The following is an 18,601-nucleotide window of genomic DNA, read 5'->3' as shown; positions in this document are numbered from 1 at the left end:
AATATATATATTAAAAAAAAAAAAAAAAAAAAAGAAAAAAAAAAGAAGAAGGTGCAAATCCCAGAAAGGGACCTGAAAATCGTAGAACTTAGCAAACCGAGGCTTGCCCTGGGTATTCATCACTATCACCGCACGTATCATGGTAGGCCGAACCCCGAGCACTCCGGTTGATTACAGCGCTGAATCGCACGGTTTGTACCGTCTGGATCTAAGAAATTCTCGTGTCGATTGACTAGCGAAACGAAATCACAGCAATCAATTTCCCGCGAAGAAAATGGGGGAATAACGTCCGGCCCCTATGGGCCGAAGTCGAAATTTCAAGGATTGGGCCTGGTCCTGAGCCTGGGCCTCAAAAACGAAAAAGATCAGACCCAGTTGTCTTCTTGGGCTAACTGAAAAGCGAAAACTGCCCTAACGGATTCGTCGAGACGGATGCAAAAAATTCGGGGAAGAGAGACGCAAACAAGAACTTCAGACTCAGTATCATGTCTTCTGAACTCGACGGCGGCGACGCCGACGACATAAGCCCCATCTCTGTGATTCTTCCGGCGGAGGCAGCTGGTATAAACAAATTGTCTCTTCCAAATGATGGTGTAGTATCTGAATTGCAGCACCATTTCATCCGTTCAATCAACTCGACTCTATCAATCAGGCAGCTACCTTCCCAAGGACTCTCATTCCAGCTCTGGCCGGCGGCGACTACCCTTGTCAACCTTCTCGACGATCAACGCTCTCATCCTGAAACCAACCCTCTCACGCCCATTCTCACCGCCTCACGCGACGGTTCGGAACGTCGAACTCTGAAAGTTCTAGAGATCGGCTCCGGAACCGGATTAGTCGGAATCGCCGCAGCCGCTACTCTCGGAGCACAAGTGACAGTAACCGATCTCTCGCACGTGATCTCCAACCTCCAATTCAATGTCGAAGCCAACGCCAGCATTCTGGCGGCGAACGGCGGTTTCGTTCAGGTGGCGCCGCTTCATTGGGGAGAGGCCATTGACCCCGAATTGATTGGGCGAGAATTTGATCTTATATTGGCTTCCGATGTTGTGTACCATGACCATTTATACGACCCTCTTATCCAAACGCTGAGGGGGTTTCTCTTAGGCGGAGGAAACCCCAAAATGGTGTTTGTGATGGCCCATTTACGGCGGTGGAAGAAGGATTCGGGCTTCTTCAGGAAAGCGAGAAAGTTGTTCGAAGTGGAAGTCTTACATACAGATCCTCCACCGCCAGGATCGAGAATCGGAGTCGTCGTGTACCGTTTTGCTGCCAAGCAGAGTAAGAAACCGGCCATTGGTTCATCAAACCAAGGTTGATCATGAATTAATCTTTTGAATCCATCATCATTTGCCTTCTGCCCATGATAACATTTGTAAAAGAGAGATTATTCAATTTTGATCTTATTAGCCAATTAGAAACTCTGAATTTCTGTCATTAGTCTCTGCCCATTGGTTCAATATTGCATCATTTCAAGGTAATTTACATCTATTCTGGCTATGAAAAGAGAAATTTGATCAAAAGCTTCTGTTTATGGTTCATCACTTATTTCTGATCTGAAAAAAGGGTCTTAACATAATGACAGGACTAAGCTTAGTTCATGCAAATTAGAGATCCAAAGAATGAGACAGACCCTTCTAAGCTGATGAAACTGAGATGGGCATTGGCTCTTCCGGTGCCACCTCTGGGCCTGAATGTCCGTTCATGTGGCGGCAAGGCTTGTCGCTGAACTCCCAAAACTTGGCGGTTTTCAGGTCGTCTATTGCCATCATTTTTGAGAACTCTTCATGGTCGTAAGTAAGAGTGGCTTTCCCCCCAAATACACTTGGAAGGTTTTCCATGTCGAAGAAAGATTTCATTAGCTCCACACTGTTCTGGTTGTTGGGGTATAGAAAGTGTACTTTCTGAGCGGTCTTTGAGTCAATAAAGTACTCGATAGCCTTCCAAAAGGAGAGATTTTAGAACCAAAATCGACTTCAAAGTTCAACATTCATTCAGTAAGGAAGTAAAGACAGCTTCGAATTCTAACCTTCCAGAAGGCTTGAAAGATTCTTGGAGGATTGTAGAGAAAGGAAATAGCAAGCCTTTCTGGGTAGTGGCTCTGCAGTATGTTAATTATGCCCCGTGCTGCTTTGACAGAGATGTTGGTGTTTATTGTAAATCCAGTAAAGTCTATCAGCCACGATATCTGTTCTTGGCCATCGCGAAGGTTCATAATGGTGTTCTCCAAAACATACACTACATGCCGGACATTGTCTTCCGGCGAGTTTGTATTCTGAAATTTCACCAGGAAACCAAGTCAATTTTTATTATTTGTTATTTATTTATTTCTTCGTTTAAATTAAAGTTTAATCTTTCAACTTTTATTTTTGAATTTATTAAACAACTAAGTTTGAAAACTTATTTAACAAAGTTTTTCTTTCAACCATGCTTTGTTTCACAACGATGCTATTATGGGAATTTATAACGCAAATACTAATCATATTGATTTTGTTAAAATTGGTTCTAAATTTTGATTTTGCACTTCTGCTGGAAAATCTTAATAAAATACCTGCATCCCTGGCCTGGATATGAGCACCGACCGACCAAAACGATCATAGAAATTTGCTCTAAAAGATTTGCCCGTTTCACCTTCATGTGCCACTTCGTGCTGCATCACAATGAAGTTTGTGAGATATAAAAGTAAATATGTGTCTATTATCGCTTATTGCTCACAATGGCTCTTATTAACATAATTCATTATAGGAAGTTCTACTTAACTTCCAGGTATAATCAAAATTATTAAGCACATTTTGTTTTCTCTTAATTGAATATTAGGAAATAATAATAATAAAAAAAATATCATTGTTACTACTATTATTAATGTTTCAAGATAAATTCTATTTGATAGGAATAATACAGATTTAGATTTTTCCTTGCCAAAAAAAAAAAAAACACGTCTATTGACTTAAAAGCACGTTGATTCAAGATTCATGGAAGATGAGCTGTGGAGAAAGAAAATAAGTGGCAAGATAGTATGTAAAGATTTTTTGGTTGAACTATTGACGATAGTTGATGTATTTGTTTTTGGATATCTGTTTTGAATAAGCCCATAATATCATTTATGAGAAGGGAAGGCAGAGAAAGTCTGAGATGGATAGGAGGGTGGAGAATAATTGCAAGACAACTTTCGGCCTGGAATGTAGGTAACTATATCCCTTCATCCTACAATAAGCCTAAGAATCTAAATTTACGATACTAATAATAATAAATAAATAAAAAGTCAATACACTCCTAAAATTTGGACCATTTTCCTAAACAAACTGAAATGTTCCCTTTCTTAAAGAAACTACCTTCTAATTTTATGAGACTATCGGAAGTCAATATATATATATATATATATATAGTCCTAAATTTCCACGGGGCTTGAGATTGAAGAATTTTCAGCATCTAAATAGTTAGGAATAAGCTTGTTTCCTCTTTCTGTGTGACACTAGTTTGTTCTCACTAACTTGGAATTACTTCGATCAAAAGTTTAGAAGGCAATCGTTCCCCCCTCTTATAATGATATAAACGCACATTCGTACTTAGAAGTAGCTCAGAGAGTTTAAAGAAAAGGTAAAGAACTTAAAGATTGATATCAAACTAACCCATCTGATTTCCTCGGGCTTATAAGCTGCCCTCCATTTGAGTGAGTCATCCAGCATTTTCTTTGACTTGTGAACATCCCAATTCCGAGCTACCAAATATCTCCGAAGGCATGCATCATCACAGTACTTTAAACTATGACCGGATAGATGCCCGAGTGCTGCTCTTAGTTCATTGATCTGTTCATTATAGATCATAAAAAAAGCGTTCAATTCATCACTTCTGTCTCTATAAAATTACATTTGAAACAGGGGAAAAAAAAAAAGGTTAAAAGTAGCTGTCTACCTTCGCATCCTGCTGTGAAGAATCATCGGTTTCACCATTGTTTAGGGAGCCCCTTCGTTTAAAAAGAAACATGTTGAATACGCACAGAGCAAATTTAACCTACAACATTCAGAAGGCTATCATACATATAAAAGACACTGTAATCTACTTTTAAGGGCTCAACTAATTATTTCAGCACTTGCAACAAAACACTAAATATCATGGTCCACTTCGTGTTCAAAATAATTATGAGTAAATGAGGGATTGGAGGATTGTCAAGTATTGAAGCTTGACAAATTTGGTTGAATGATGTAGTAAGGCAACCTCCCCCACACAAAATAGAACAAAAGAAAATCGCGGAAAATGATCAAAACAACAATAATATTTAATTCAAGAAGATTAAAGGTCATTGAATGCGAAAGCGATGGGGAAAAAAACACCGACAACTCTACAGAGCAATCGAAAGATTCAGAAATCTGCAGTGTAAAATTACCAGATACATTGATCCACACACCTCCGCGAAATAAACGCTACTCCTAGACTCAGAGTTAGTCAACGAGAGAGGCTTACAGATCAATCCGAGAGGGAAATTAAATAAAACAAAACAAAGCAAGAGATGATACATTTGAATAATGCAAGCCAAATAGCGAAATACGGAGTCAGCGTTCACCGATCGGTGCCGTATTCAGAAATGTACCAAATGACAACAAATAAAGTCAAATTTAATTTTCGATCGGCTAGAAACGCATTGCCTGCTAATTGCAAAATAAAGATCTATAACAGGAGAACGAACTAACCTGAGGCAGCGATCGGGAGAGAGGAGCGAAAAGGCGCTTCTCAGAGCTGAAAATGAGAGGAAGAAGAAGAAGAAGAAGAACTCCAAAGACTCATACGGTTCACTAATTAGAATTAACAATTCTCCCGCGTTCAACGTGATTACTACTTTGGTCTTTAAAAATGTTTTTTTTTTAAGAGAATATACAATTTTCCCTCGAGTATAATGTTTTTAGGAAATTGTTCAGTTTGATCGTAAACAGAATTTCATAGTATTTTTTTCTATTTATTACGGTAATAAAATTCTATTTAATTCTAGATAATAAAAAATTGCTGTAACTCTTTTATTTTTAATAAGTTAAATTACTACAATAATTTTAACTAATTTTCTCATTTATATAGTATATTTTTTAGTTTATTTTGTAATAAATTTTATAATTATTCTAAAATAAATATTAGTAAATATTTAGTGTAACTTATATTTCAAAAATCAAGCATATAGTAGAGTAAATTATATTAAATAAGATAAGTATATTATAAAGTTGTATGAACTTTTTTTATTTAACTTTTATTCATTGATATACTTGTGATATAAATAATAGGCATTTTAAACTTTTTAAGTTTATTTAGTCGTCATTATTAATTATTATTTTTACGTAAATAATTAGAAAAATCATTTATAAATGTCATATCTAAAAATTAAATATTAATTTGTTTATTTCACTCCTTTTAACCATTTGAAAAAGATTAGCAGATAAAAATAATTTTTATCAATAAAAAATCAAACAAAAGAATAAATAGCTAAAAGGAAATCTCAAAACCACGCACAAAACACACATAATTACAAAAAGAAAATGAGTTAGAAGAACTAATAAAAAAACAATAATAACATAAATAATACAAAAAACTAAAAAAAAATATATATTTGAAAAAAAAAACAAAGATAATAAAAGAATTAAAAAAGGAACGAAAAATCGAAAATAATAAATGATTTGAGAATAAATAATACAAAATAGATTTCATAATCACATCAACACTTCCCTACCTATTTAGTAGAGATATTCATGAATCAAATTGAATGCTCTCTTGAACCTAAATTAAAACCACACAATTTAAAATCTAAAAGGGACGTATAGTCTAAATCTCTCAAATTGAATGCTCTCTTGAACCTAAATTAAAACCACACAATTTAAAATCTAAAAGGGACGTATAGTCTAAATCTCAAGATCGGTCTAAATCTCAAGATCGATCTAAATCTCAAGATCAGTCTAAATCTCAAGATCGAATACACGTAAGATTCGACCCACATCAACTAAATAGGTTGACTTTACCCTCCTTAGTTTTATTAATGTGATTAGTGAAATTTTATTTAATTAATCCATTACATAAATAATTAGTATTTATATATTGGTGTGGCAGATTTTTCGGGCATTAGATTGCATTTCATTGCATTTATTTCTTGTTTTCTTTAGGGAAAAGTCTCATTTGGGTGACAAGATTTGCTTTCTACAGATATCATCGCTACAACGTTGACAATAGCAGGCAATATTTTTGCATTCCTGCTTCTATATTGAGTTGATCAATCCATAACAGATGCATAGACATAGACATGATCCAAACATTTCCTTTCTGCTATATAAATACTCACTCTAATAGAGTGTAACATCCAACACACTCAAATGTTTAGTTTTTGTTACCTTTTATGTGGGTCTCCTTTCACAAGAAAGTATGCATGAGTCTTTCTGTCGTTTATTCATACCTGATCAACATCGAATACTCTTAGTTTTATCCCACAGTTAGATCGGCTTGATAGTCGAGCTCATGCGTCCCCCCATCTCGGCTTTAGCAGCACTTGACCTCCTCGTGGCCGAATGCTAAGGACCCAATAGGTTCCTTAAATGGCGTGGCCAAATGGCATCGACTGAATGAACCCATAAATATTCGATCCAAATAGATTCTATCCACTAACCTCCCTCTTACCCTATTGATTGCTCTACCATCATTGAGCTAAGGGTCATTTCCATGGATTCTTCCCCACTAACAAGGGCCATCACATGGATATGTTTCTCTAAATGATTTTCATTGTCTTAAAAGAATATGACATTTAAACTCTTTGAAGCTCATTATCAGCAGCATATGCTCGTTTATCAACCAAAATCGACACCAACACCAACACCTGAAAATCAACATAAATAGAGACACAGGTACGGAGTGTCTTGTTGGCACACGACAATCTGAAAACAGAGGACTAATATAAATGGAAAAAAGACAGACAAAACTCACATATGAACAAACGACAAAGACGAAACCTGAACTTGAATAATATTTCATTTCTAATATCCGAGAAGACATTACCATAAATGCAAAAAATGTAGGACATACATTATCTTACAGCCGGTCACTAAGCAAAATTCCAAAAACACGAACAGACTTCCATTCTATTGCAGTAGCTCATTAGTATAGATACCGTCATCCTCTGAAAAACCAGGGCAAACTAAAACACAGCCAGCCACAATGTATTCTGTTGCAAGTTGCATAACAGTAATGATCATCGTACCATTGCAAAAATCCAGTACTGTTACACCAAAATAGAACACGCGAAACAATTGCAGCGTGGAAGTGGAATACAGAGAACAGGAGTTCGTAACAAAAGGGAAGACGGCTTAAAATTTCGAGATGATGTGCTAAAATTAAGCAAGAATATAAAAATTTAAGTTACCCACACGGTCAGATTACTCTTGGGACGACACAGCACTTTTGACAAAAATCAGCAGATCCAACAGCTCATCCATGGCGAAGTTCATACCATCCTTCGATCCTCGACCCGATCCAAATTAGTTTCCTTTATGCATGTTCCATTTCTATATGTGTTTTACAATGTGACGATAATAAAATGTTATCATATACAGACTTAGACCGACCATCATACGACGCACATAAAAAGAAGCCTCAACCCAGGGTACTCTGTCATTCTTTGAATAAAATGAACACAGAACTTGAATGGGAAATCAAAATAACTTGTATTATTTTAGTCCAGACTAACAAATAAATTATTAATTTTTCATGATCGAGCTTCCCGAGAGGAGAGGACGACTAATACAAAGCTATGAAATCGGTATCTTCCAAGCGGTGTGCGAATGATAATTCTACTAAGAGATTAAAAAAGATAGTAGTTGGCATGACAAATCTCGGTCAAATTACCCTTAAAGCTAAATAACCAAATGAAACTTTACTGTAAAGCTGTATAAATATTAGCGAAGGGATCCTATTAAGCAAATTAAGATTATATACCGGCTAGATTAATGAAGATTAGTCTTAGCTCACGTATTACTCTTACCAACGCGGTTGCTTTAACCTTCCTCCTACGTTTATCTACGAATTGATTGAGATCAAAGAAATTGTTAATACCTTTCGGACCTTCGAAAGGAGCACGGTTGAGCGAGAGCGATCGAGTAATCCCAAAGGATGCAAGCAGTTGACGGCAGCTACGCATAATAAGGATAGAAATAAAGAGAAAGGGAATCGGAACACACCAGAGAGGAGGGATCCCGGGCAATTCCCGTGCGATCCCTCCTCTAAACCCAAAAATCTTTTTTTCCATTAATGTAGTTGACCTGCCATGCAAGCGCACCTGTCATGGCAAAGGTCGGATGACAAAGATCGACCAGAAACCGCCTCCCTATCAATATAGGGAGGTTTCGTCCTGATATCTTATACATCCATGACACACTAATCAAATCAACCTTCCTTGGATGCAGCTGCCGAACATCTCCCAGCGTTGGAGCGAACCCGACGGATCGTTCTCTCCTCGCCTTAACATAGAAGCTCTACAGCCGTCGAGAATTAGGAATCCATTCCGATTGGGAACATCAACGCAGAAGGCCTAGAACATCCGGTGAGAATGCTTTAGTTACAGAAGACGTTATTCAACGCCGCAAAAACCGGTCCCGATCACTGTAAACACAGATTCCAATCAGAACGAACGGCGACTGGAATTGTACAAGACACGAACCTGAATTTGGATTTCCGCGTAAAGAAAGCGCCGTTAGCAACCGGAATTTCCGATACGCATCCGACATACCGCCACGATGGAAAAAATCCCCAAATAAAGCACAGCAAGAAGACCTAAAACGAGGACCGGTGAAGGGAAAGCAGAAATGGGATGAGAACGGCGGGAAGGAGCCCTAATGTATTATATATGTGGACCAAGTGAAATGCACCGCGTGGATTGAGCGATGCTGGTACAGATCAACGGCTGAAAATTCGTAACGTGGAATAATAAAAGTCCCGGGGCGGTAGAGGCAAGTTAAAACGGGGATGCGTTCGTTGACAATTGATCATCAATAGCGTTGTTCCCAAGCGACCTTATGCTCGCCACGTCAGCGATTATCCAAAATCGTTTTTCCTCGAATTAAATATTCGGAGATGTACGGCTTAGAACAAAGACGTTACGCATCTTTAAAATAATCGGCCTGGTGTGTACATCGAGCCCCAAGGCCGACCCGACCCGACCCGAATCAGAGTTGAGTTAAATTAGCATAAGAATCCGAATATATTCATTCGTTTTGGGTTCCGCATCTTCAAAATAATCGGCGGCTCGACCGACCCGACCCAACCCGAATTATAGAAATTGGGTTAAGTTAAATTAGCATTAGAATCCGAATATATTAGTTTTGGGTTGGACAAAACTCTAGAGATTGGGAGATTGGGTTAAGTTAAATTAGCATTAAAATCCGAATATATTAGTTCTGGGTTGGACAAAACTCAGTGTAAATACTAACTTTTGAATTGGTACAACAAAGATGGGTTTTTGAATTAGTACAACAAAGATGGGTTTTTGAATTAGTACAACAAAGATGGCCGACTCTAACCCAACCTGAACCATATACACCTCTCCTAGCGAGTGACTCGTGCAACTTCTTCTAGGGATAGGTGGTGGCGATGACGACGGTAACATTCCGGTGGTGGCGCACGATGTGTGGTCCAACCCCTTATCATCACACCCAATATTCTTCTAATTAATTTACAAAATGCAAATTTAGATTTTATACAAACTAACTTCTCATGACAACAACGTGACAAAGAAAAACATCAGACACAATACAAACGAGTATGAGACAAGATCATTGTTCTTAGCAGTTGGAGTGAGTTTGATGTCGAGCCTTCTCCTTCTCCTTCACCTCGCTCCCTTGGCTTTTATCGTATTCTTCAAAACATAATTCAAACAAAACAGTTATTAAACCACTAATCATCATCATCATTTAATTAAGGAAAAATGCATAAGAATTTAATTACCACGTTTCTTTTCATTCTCAGCCCCCTCCTCGGTTGACTTAATCCATCTATAAATCCCTCCAAATCCTTCATACTCGCTTCGGCACGCGTACGCTAGCCCGAACGAATCAGTCATTATATCTCTGATTTTACACACATTTTAACAAAATTAACCTTTTAAAACGGCCCCATAAACTGACCCATGCAACCAGAGACGAGAAAGATCTAACCCACTCTGCTTGTCGGTGTTCTTAGAGTCATCCATGTTCTCTTGGTTCTGATCAGGTGCGGTGGAGAAACCGATCAGTTGACGGGATCGGAGCTCAGGCGAGTCTATACGGCGGAGCCGCGGTGGAAGAGGTAAAGTGAGCACGATCGGCGGTGGAACGCGGCCGAATCTGATTGAATTTATCATATTTGCTTCTGAAGATAAGTGGAAGAATAGGTGGAAATCTTCCCCAACTTGATGAACGCTACACTTGGAAAATTTTCACGTTGTAAATGTGACACGTGGAGTAAGTATGACACGTGTGTGACTTTCACACAGTTGAAATCTTGCGTGGCGTTGACGTACCCAAACTTTCTTGCACTGTAGTTTAAACATGACACGTAGTCCTGCGTGGCGATATCCCATGAATGTTCATTGTTTAATGATAGATAAAATGTAAAAAAAAATTAATATATAAACAAAAATAATAATTCGACCTGCCACGCTACCGTCCTCATCTGGGTGAGGTTTTTTTTTATTAATTTGTGTTCATTATTTGTTTTTAAAGAGATTCAAACATACATCTAGAATATGGAGCCATTTCTCTAATTTTTTATTCAAGAAAAATAAATCCGACCGTTTTCAAACCAGCCACCTAAACGACCTTATGCTTGCCACATCATCAACGATTATCCAATTTCGTTCCTCCTCGAATTAAATATTCGGATATGTACGGCTTATAACAAAGATGTTATGGGTTGAGTTGATGGGCAACAGCCCAAACAAGGAACGTACATCGGACCAAACTGGATTGAGTTGATTAACATACCGAATCGGGTTTATATTGAACCCGGAATATATTCGAATCGGGTTAAATTACCTTCCGAACCCCGTATATGTTCGAATTGGTCCTAAAAGTACCCTTAGGACAACCCAAGAAAGTACCCTTAGGACAACCCAATCCATGTACACCCCTAAGCTAAAATCCGACCCGAACCCTTACAGGAATAAGGGGCGATAACAGTGGTATTTTTGTGACTAGTGATGAGCAGATTATTTCGAAATGAGAACATAAATTGTTAGAGCAAAGAACAAACAATTCTTTTATTAATTAATTCTAAGCATGGTGACTAATGTATAGTCTTTACAAAAAGATAAAAACCACAACGATAAATGCATATACTTAACAAAAAGATAGAGACCACAACGATTAAGTCGTTGAACATACAAATATCTAAAAAAGTATTAGCAGAAGTCCCAGAAGAATAGAACTCCATAAAGACTAAAACTTTATTTGAAAAAGAAGTTGACTAGACCAGTAATTCCTAACAGGTGATCCATCTCGTCGGAGATGGAAGGAAGAACGAAGAAAGCAAGAAATAAGGTAATCGTTGGTCCAACCCCTTATCATCACATCCAGTATTGTTTCAATTAATTTACAAAATGCAAATTTAGATTTTATACAAACTAACTTCTCACGACATCATGACAACGAAAAACATCAGACATAATGCAAACGAGTATCAGACAACATCATTGCTCTTAGCAGTTGGATTGAGTTTGATGTCCAGCCTTCTCCTTCTCCTTCACTTCGCTCCCTTGGCTTTTATCATATTCTTCAAAACATAATTCAAACAACACAGTAATTAAACACACCAATCATCATCATAATTTAATTAAGGAAAATGCATAAGCGTTTAATTACCGGGTTTCTTTTCATTCTCAGCCCCCTCTTCCGTTGACTCGACGGATCTATAAATCCCTCCAAATCCTTCTTCCTCGCTTCGGCTCGCGTACGCGTGCCCAAACGAATCAGTCATTAGATCTCTGCTTTAACGACACATTTCAAAAAAATTAACCTTTTAACATACCCCATAAACTGGCCTATGCACACAGAAACGAGAAAGATCTAACTCAGTCTGCTTGGCGGTGCTCTTAGAGTCATCCATGTTCTGTGGGGTCTGATCAGGAGCGGTGGAAAAACCGATACGTTGACGGGATCTGAGCTCTGGCAAGTCTATACGACGGAGCTGCGGCGGAAGAGGTAATGTGAGCACGATCGGCGGTGGACTGCGGCCGAATCTGACTGCGTTTATCATATTTGCTTCTGAAGTTAAGTGGAAGAATCGTTTAATATAAAATTAGTCAGACAAAGATAGTAAGGTGGAAATCTTCCCCAACTTCAACGCTACACTGGGAAAATTGTCGCGTTCTAAGCGTGACACGTGGAGTAATTAAGACACGTGTATCACCTTCACACAATTGAAATATTTCGTGGCGTTGACATACCCAAACTTTCTTGCACTGTAGTTTAACATGACACGTAGTCTAAAATTTAATTTATAAACGAAAATGATAATTACAATAGAAAATAAAAATAAAATGATCCGACCTGCCGGATTCGAACCAGCGACCTAAGGATATCTGTGAATCCCACACTACAGTCCTCCGCTCTACCAACTGAGCTAAGGTCGGAGATGAGTAAAGTTTCTGATTAATATTTATACATTATTTTTTTTAAAGAGATACAAACATATTTGAATACGGAGATATTTCTCTTATTTAAGAAAAATAAATCCGACCTGCCGGATTCGAACCAGCGACCTAAGGATATCTGAGAATACCTCACTACAGTCCTCCGCTCTACCAACTGAGCTAAGGTCGGTTGTGTTTCCAATTGCTTAAAGTATTTTTATATTTTCAATTTCTAAACATTATTTATTCTTTAAAAAACCCGACCTTTTAATTTCACCGAATGTATTAGGCATTTTAATTACTTCATTTTGTTTCTAAAAAACAAAAGAATTTGTGTACATATCTTTTTAGATCAATTGATACCTTTTCTTAATTTGTTGAAGTAGAGTAGACAAGTGTACTTCCTAGAAAATTCATAACGAGGGTTCAACATATTTATATAAGTTTCAAATATAAAACATCTCGTACTTACAAATCACTCGTATGGAAACTCATGAAAATTTAAATTTGAACATAATTAAGAGTTGTTGTATCAAATAAAACTTCTTTAAAAAGAATAATAAGAATAAAAAATTGACAAAAGACGAACGAAAAATTGAGCATCAAAGACGAGCGAGACTAAGTGATTTGTGAAAGGTATGGGATATAAAACCGCATTGATGAGAGAGCTATCTCATCTTCAAGGGAAGCAATGAAGGAAACATTGGTGAAAACGTCAGAATCCAATGTCTGGTTCCTCTTTAAGATTGAAGGTTTAAATGTTCAAAATTATTGTCCAAAGAACATGTCTACATTATCTCTTTATTATCCCCAAAAATTAGATATGTTCGTTGTCGAAAAAGGACATCCCAGCAAAAATAATTGAGAAAAGGACCCATCTGAAAAGAACATAATTTAAAAAGGGTGGAGGCGGTTACTACCGGACAGTCGGTGCAAATGAAGACATAAACTGAGTAAAAGAAACACAGAACACAGATCACAGAAAGGGGTCCCACACTCCATGCACACTTCACTCCGACCACCACTCCGACCGACCAAACAAACCCAGTCAATCTCAAATTTCCATTTTGCAATTTCGATCAAGAACAACAACAATCCTTCAATTAATTTCTGAAACTCCCATGATTCTTGATATGATCGTCAATGGCGGTATGTGATTATTAAAATATCTTAAGATCATTTTTTTACAGCACGGAAAAATGAAATTACATTTTATAATATCATGTAATAAACGAATTACGGTACCTGTTGCTTTCAACGCCACGAAGAAACTGTAATGATCGGGACATCCTTCCATGCCAACGACAAGAACCCAGCTGAGGATTCCATCAGACAATACTCAGAGCTGTAATCGTACTTCCATAAAAGGATTTTAGCTTGGCTTCTCGCGTAATGACTCAGATTTACTGCTTCAAATCCGCTGTTTTCCATTAACATTTTCCACTCTTCTTTCTCTTCCATTCGTTCCGTTTTGCCTCCCGCCGCCGCCGCCGACGACGACTCCGGTCCCACCACGCCGACGATTCGCCGCCCGAGCACGAGCTTTTCCAGTTGCAGCCTCTCGTTTGAGTCGCGAGGTAATTTTGGGTCCAGTGATTCGAAAATGGCAGAGTAATATCTCAGTGCGTTAGTGAACCGGGTGAAGAACCCGACCCGGTTTAGACTGGCTTCGTATTCGCCGAGGGTCACGATTTTAGGGTTCAGCGATTTTGCCAGTTTCAAAACGTTGAGAACGGCGCGAGGAGTTTCGTCGAGGAGGTTGTATAATTGAAGCATGAAATTCACGGCCAGGGATTCCTCCGACTGGATTCGGAACGACGATTCGTTCAGTTCTTCGATTGGAGTCAGAATTGGGTCGAATTCGAAGTTTAGTTCCAGAAGCTTTGCGAACTCGGCAAGTCGGTTACCTGTTGCGAACAGCGCCGTCGCCGGACAGTTCCCGAGCATCGGAGCCGGAATGCCAGAGATCCGAATTCCTGTTGGTTTTCCGGTAGAGCGGGTTGCGAGAGCTTGAAGAAGAGCCGCCCATTGAACTCCCTGTGAAATCCCGAAGTCGATTATGTGAATCCTGCTTGCGTTCTCTGTAATCTCGAGTATGGCTTGATTCGCAGTCAAATGTGCGAATTTAGAATACGGGCAAGCGTCGTTCAGAGCTTTATAAGAGAGAGTGAAATCATCGGAAGTGGATTCGCAAGAAACCAAACAATTCTCCGATCGAAGCGACAATCTCCGGCACAGAGCTTCGAGAAAGTAAAAGGCGACTCTCTCCGTCGGATCTCCGTGCTCCGATGACGATTCCTTAAGCTGAATTAACATTTGCGCCGCTCGATCTGGCTCCGATTCGGAAAGTCGAGCACATTCAATTAGGGTTTTAAGTAGCGGCGGAGTCGATTCAGTCTCTGCAGAACTCGACGAACCGCCGTTATCTTCACTCTTGTGAACAATAAGGGGAGGGTTGGGAACTTGAGTGTCCTTGAGGACCGCCGGCGGAGTCGCCGACGTAAGTCCCGTCCACGAGACCACCGGCGGTTGAACGGCGGTTTGACTTTTGGGAGGGTCAGGGAAAATGACTCTGTTAAGATCAGAGGGTGAAGAACAGGGAATAGTTAGGCGACTGGGACAGGGGATAAAGGGATCGGCACCATAGAAAGCAAAATCCGAATTAGACTGCCACGCTTCGCAACCAGAAGGAAGATTAGAGCTCTCCGTTGAATCTCCACCGACTATTAGACTGTCCATCCACTCATCGGAGTCGAACTCTGCCGCAGCGCCGCCGTCGAAATCGGTAAATCTGAAAGCAGAAGAATGGTGCTCCAAATTGGGAAACTGAAAGCTCGTATCTCCACCGTCGACTACTCTCTGAACCTGAAACGGGTCGGGAAATCCAGCTCCAGAGAGCCCAAATCCCAAATCTGGCGCACCGGACAGAGAATGGTTCGAGGCAGTCCATGGGTTGAGACCGAAAGTACAGGGTCCAGTGAGCTGCTGAGGCGACTGCTGTGGGTGCTGCTGCTGTTGCTGCTCTTGTAGCTGCTTCTGCTTCATGACTTGCTGAGCAATCGCCATAAGATTGCCGCTATCGGCACACATATTCGCCATTTTCCGGCCAAAACAAGAATCTACAGTCACACCATTTCAAACATGCAAGCAAAAAAGAAGAAGAAGAACAACAACAAAAGTCAGCGACAGCGACTCAAAACCAGTTAAAATAAGCCCCGGAAAAGACAGTAGGTAAAGGAATGCATACAGAAAGGAAAGCCGGCGGAAGTGAAGAGATCACGGCGGCGAGGTCGTCGGTGAGGCTGTTTATGCAGAGAGAAGAGAGTGAGAAAGTGAGGGAGAGAGGTCAGAGAGAGATAAAAAAGAAAAGTTTCCTCCGGAGAATGGTGGGCCCACGTTGGGAAGAGAAGAGGAGAAAAGAAATGAACATTTAAGGGAAATAGTGAGCAGAGTTGAATAGGGAGGACGTGGCAGGTGAGGCCCAGTGGGGATCTGACGAGACCGAATGATGTGTATCTACGTGGAGAGGGAGGTGGAGTGGCTCCCGCTCAATGCGGGGAAACTGACAAGAACAAGTGGGGACCAGACACCCAAGTTCAGAGTGACACGTTAATTTAAGAGTAACCTCGAGAGCGCCGTCGGATGACGTGGGAGATGGTAAGGTGGTCGGAAGATCCTGTCCGTCCAAATTTGAAAGAGTGGCGGAGAAGCGCGGATTTGCTTGTATAGAAGAGAGATGGAGATTGGGGATTGCAGGGCCGTGTTTGTCAGTTAAATTCACTCAAAACTCCCCGTTTCACGTGAACCCCTTCTACAACGTCACCCTCCACGTTATAAATAAATAAACAAATATATATATATAACCAAGTTAACGACCAATCTAAATCTAATAATTTATTTCGTATATTTTATTTATTTAATTATTTAATTGCGAGGGTAGGCATACTTTATTAGGTTGGGGGTGAGGGGGATTAGGGGTAAAGGCTAGGGTAAAAAAAGAGAGTGGAAAGGTAAAAAGAAAAATGAGAAGAAAAAAGAGGCAAAGTGAATGCTTTATTAAAAACAAGAACCATGTTCCTTTTGAACCGTTGATGACCTCGCTTTCACTACCCACTTTGCCTTTCAAGTTCAAATTTAAGTCTTTTGAAGGACCAAAAAAGCTCAACGGACCACTCATCCTTCAACAACGTTGCAACCAATTACTCCAACTAAAGTTTTTTTTTACCGTTCATCGAGGGATTCGGTCCTATTAATGAACAACATCATGATCAGTGCAACTAAGGGAATAACTACTTGTTTATGATACCTTGACACCCGAGACACTAGAAGCTACAAATGTGCATTCACCAAACAAGAAAAATTAGTAAACCACTACAAACAAATATCGGTAACTCGAACGTAGCCAAGACAGCTCAATCAATTCTTAAAATTTTAGTGTTGGGTTTAGAGCAGTGAGAATCCCAAAGAAGGAAAGAAAGAAAGCAGCCTTACAAATTGGTGACATTGTACACATTAGTGGTGTCAATGTCAACCTAAGTCATCAGCTTGCGCCTTGCTGTTTTGTTCTTTTTAGTCAACTCTCCATGTCTTCATCAACGGCCCATGTTTCTCAGTTCCTTGCATTTGCTGTTAAATCCCAGCCCTCCATTCAATCAACTCCCTTTGCTTGCCATTGGTTTTATTATTGTTATTATTTTATTCCCTTTTTATAACCCTTTCTTTATTTTGGGTGATTTTGTACACTTTTTATAAATAAAGTTGCAGAGTTAAAAGAGAATTAAATTCTGTCAGCCTCACCAATTTGGTAATTTAAATCGATAGTTCACTGACACCATATGTTATATTTTAATTAACAATATATTGCCAATCAAAAATAAAACAAAAACATGTACATGAGTTTAAAAGAGCATTAATTATTGAGTTTATTAAATATTAAAAATTTATAATTTAATCCAAATGAAACCAATCAAATCCCACCGTTAAAAGGGTTTAATATAGATGATTAGACTAAACACCAATATAATCAAAGCAATCAAATGGAGAAGAGGCTGTAGGCCCCACTCTGCCACTTCTTCCTCTCAAACTTCGTAATTTATTTATTTATTTATTTATTCATATATATATATTATATAAATTAAAAAAACATTACAATTAGGTGACGATGTGAATCTTTGACCTACATTGTATAGGTTGTTATTATCATAAGCAAGTTAAGCTCGGTTAGAGTTTGTTCATTTTCATTAAATAATTTATCGAGATAAACAATTAATTTTGATAATAAACTTGTTCGGTTATAAATTTATTATTCCACCTAAATTTTTAATATTGGGGGAGATCAAAATTTTAATTTTAGAAAACACTCTAACATTTTATAAATAAGCTTAAAATAGCATTAAAATCTAAATAAATCTAAATAATTAATATTTTTGTAATAATTACTTGCTTAAATACCATATAATAAACAGGTGGATGAATTTGTTAAAGAAATATATAATTTTATTTCCACCCTTATAAGCATAATTAATTTTTTGGAGTATTAACAAAAAAAAAAAAATAGTAATATTTAAAGATAAGTTCTCGAATTAATTTGGTTCAAATTTATGTGTTTTTATGAAATTATACTCTAATTAATTTGTGTAAAATTGAATATTATTGCATTGTATTTTATTAAATTTAAATGTATGGTAAAAAAATTACAATAGTTAATTAAAATTTAGGTTATAATTTGAGTTAAATTTGATAATATAAAAATGTTGTAACATTGTTGGTGGAAAAAAAAAAGAAAAAAGAAAAAAGAAAAAAGCAAAAAATGAAATGACCAAATTGGGGACGACATATATGTAACGCAGTGTACGGATTGCGTGTCCCAGGATGGCGATGTTTGTGGTTTGTGTCGAGGTGAAAAGGACAGGACTGTAATTGGATTTTGCTTTTTTTTTTTTTTTTTTTTTTTTTTTTTTTTTTTTTTTTTTTTTTTTT

At 38.3% G+C, this 18,601-nt stretch overlaps 6 protein-coding genes and 2 non-coding genes across 11 annotated transcripts in view; 1 reads left to right on the top strand and 7 right to left on the bottom strand.

Moving 5' to 3' along the window:
- Nucleotides 1–262, bottom strand: part of LOC111453507 (AP-3 complex subunit sigma-like) — a 2,938-nt gene extending 2,676 nt beyond the window's left edge. For 2 of the 3 annotated variants that reach the window (XM_023094626.1, XM_023094628.1), the window contains exon 1: nt 73–262. In XM_023094626.1, coding sequence (XP_022950394.1) covers nt 73–141 — 69 coding nt within the window. In that variant the 5' untranslated portion in view covers nt 142–262. The remainder of the gene's footprint in view (nt 1–72) is intronic. The other variant, XM_023094627.1, reaches the window with a different exon arrangement.
- Nucleotides 263–391: 129 nt separating this feature from the next.
- LOC111453506 (protein N-lysine methyltransferase METTL21A-like) lies at nt 392–1,437 on the top strand. The gene has a single exon (XM_023094624.1). It carries the CDS (start codon nt 486–488, stop codon nt 1,317–1,319), a length of 834 nt encoding a protein of 277 aa, XP_022950392.1. The 5' UTR covers nt 392–485; the 3' UTR covers nt 1,320–1,437.
- Nucleotides 1,438–1,512: 75 nt separating this feature from the next.
- Nucleotides 1,513–4,798, bottom strand: LOC111453505 (CRAL-TRIO domain-containing protein C23B6.04c-like). 2 transcript variants are annotated; one of them, XM_023094622.1, is made up of 6 exons: nt 4,689–4,798; nt 3,913–4,011; nt 3,630–3,806; nt 2,552–2,650; nt 2,030–2,275; nt 1,513–1,940 (listed from the first exon to the last, which is right to left on the bottom strand). In XM_023094622.1, exons 2-6 carry the CDS (start codon nt 3,982–3,984, stop codon nt 1,638–1,640), a joined length of 897 nt encoding a protein of 298 aa, XP_022950390.1. In that variant the 5' UTR covers nt 3,985–4,011; nt 4,689–4,798; the 3' UTR covers nt 1,513–1,637. The 2 variants fall into 2 exon arrangements, with proteins under 2 accessions (XP_022950390.1, XP_022950391.1); XM_023094623.1 differs by lacking the exon at nt 4,689–4,798 and having other exon boundaries at nt 3,913–4,340.
- A 4,858-nt stretch (nt 4,799–9,656) lies between these two features.
- On the bottom strand, nt 9,657–10,369 carry LOC111453509. The gene is made up of 3 exons (XM_023094630.1): nt 10,170–10,369; nt 9,961–10,082; nt 9,657–9,871 (listed from the first exon to the last, which is right to left on the bottom strand). Exons 1-3 carry the CDS (start codon nt 10,352–10,354, stop codon nt 9,798–9,800), a joined length of 381 nt encoding a protein of 126 aa, XP_022950398.1. The 5' UTR covers nt 10,355–10,369; the 3' UTR covers nt 9,657–9,797.
- Nucleotides 10,370–11,516: 1,147 nt separating this feature from the next.
- Nucleotides 11,517–12,268, bottom strand: LOC111453508. Its single transcript, XM_023094629.1, has 3 exons — nt 12,062–12,268; nt 11,853–11,974; nt 11,517–11,763 (listed from the first exon to the last, which is right to left on the bottom strand). The coding sequence occupies exons 1-3, from the start codon at nt 12,244–12,246 to the stop codon at nt 11,690–11,692; spliced, it is 381 nt and encodes a 126-aa protein (XP_022950397.1). The 5' UTR covers nt 12,247–12,268; the 3' UTR covers nt 11,517–11,689.
- Nucleotides 12,269–12,533: 265 nt separating this feature from the next.
- TRNAY-GUA lies at nt 12,534–12,622 on the bottom strand. Its single transcript is given in 2 exon segments — nt 12,534–12,569; nt 12,586–12,622. It is a non-coding gene; the product is annotated as a tRNA-Tyr (tRNA).
- A 101-nt stretch (nt 12,623–12,723) lies between these two features.
- TRNAY-GUA lies at nt 12,724–12,812 on the bottom strand. The gene is given in 2 exon segments: nt 12,724–12,759; nt 12,776–12,812. It is a non-coding gene; the product is annotated as a tRNA-Tyr (tRNA).
- Nucleotides 12,813–13,672: 860 nt separating this feature from the next.
- LOC111453531 (scarecrow-like protein 4) lies at nt 13,673–16,052 on the bottom strand. The gene is made up of 2 exons (XM_023094659.1): nt 15,870–16,052; nt 13,673–15,741 (listed from the first exon to the last, which is right to left on the bottom strand). The coding sequence occupies exon 2, from the start codon at nt 15,719–15,721 to the stop codon at nt 13,877–13,879; it is 1,845 nt and encodes a 614-aa protein (XP_022950427.1). The 5' UTR covers nt 15,722–15,741; nt 15,870–16,052; the 3' UTR covers nt 13,673–13,876.
- Nucleotides 16,053–18,601: the final 2,549 nt, after the last annotated feature.

This window comes from Cucurbita moschata, unplaced genomic scaffold (assembly GCF_002738365.1).
Source record: "Cucurbita moschata cultivar Rifu unplaced genomic scaffold, Cmos_1.0 Cmo_Scf00015, whole genome shotgun sequence".
In the NCBI taxonomy this organism is placed as follows: domain Eukaryota; kingdom Viridiplantae; phylum Streptophyta; class Magnoliopsida; order Cucurbitales; family Cucurbitaceae; genus Cucurbita; species Cucurbita moschata.
Note: the sequence above shows the minus strand (reverse complement) of the source record. Positions and strands in the feature narration are given on the sequence as shown.

What these genes read in the sequence shown, in the direction of transcription:
- LOC111453508 (XM_023094629.1), bottom strand. Translation starts at nt 12,246, where the DNA reads ATGATAAACGCAGTCAGATTCGGCCGCAGTCCACCGCCGATCGTGCTC. An exon ending in AGCACCGCCAAGCAGACTGA is followed by an intron (nt 11,975 to 12,061) that starts GTTAGATCTTTC and finishes TCGTTAAAGCAG; the next exon opens with AGATCTAATGACTGATTCGT. An exon ending in TGAGAATGAAAAGAAACCCG is followed by an intron (nt 11,764 to 11,852) that starts GTAATTAAACGC and finishes TATGTTTTGAAG; the next exon opens with AATATGATAAAAGCCAAGGG.
- LOC111453505 (XM_023094622.1), bottom strand. Translation starts at nt 3,984, where the DNA reads ATGTTTCTTTTTAAACGAAGGGGCTCCCTAAACAATGGTGAAACCGAT. An exon ending in CTTCACAGCAGGATGCGAAG is followed by an intron (nt 3,807 to 3,912) that starts GTAGACAGCTAC and finishes TATAATGAACAG; the next exon opens with ATCAATGAACTAAGAGCAGC. An exon ending in AGCCCGAGGAAATCAGATGG is followed by an intron (nt 2,651 to 3,629) that starts GTTAGTTTGATA and finishes ATTGTGATGCAG; the next exon opens with CACGAAGTGGCACATGAAGG.
- LOC111453509 (XM_023094630.1), bottom strand. Translation starts at nt 10,354, where the DNA reads ATGATAAATTCAATCAGATTCGGCCGCGTTCCACCGCCGATCGTGCTC. An exon ending in AACACCGACAAGCAGAGTGG is followed by an intron (nt 10,083 to 10,169) that starts GTTAGATCTTTC and finishes GTGTAAAATCAG; the next exon opens with AGATATAATGACTGATTCGT. An exon ending in TGAGAATGAAAAGAAACGTG is followed by an intron (nt 9,872 to 9,960) that starts GTAATTAAATTC and finishes TATGTTTTGAAG; the next exon opens with AATACGATAAAAGCCAAGGG.
- LOC111453531 (XM_023094659.1), bottom strand. Translation starts at nt 15,721, where the DNA reads ATGGCGAATATGTGTGCCGATAGCGGCAATCTTATGGCGATTGCTCAG.
- LOC111453506 (XM_023094624.1), top strand. Translation starts at nt 486, where the DNA reads ATGTCTTCTGAACTCGACGGCGGCGACGCCGACGACATAAGCCCCATC.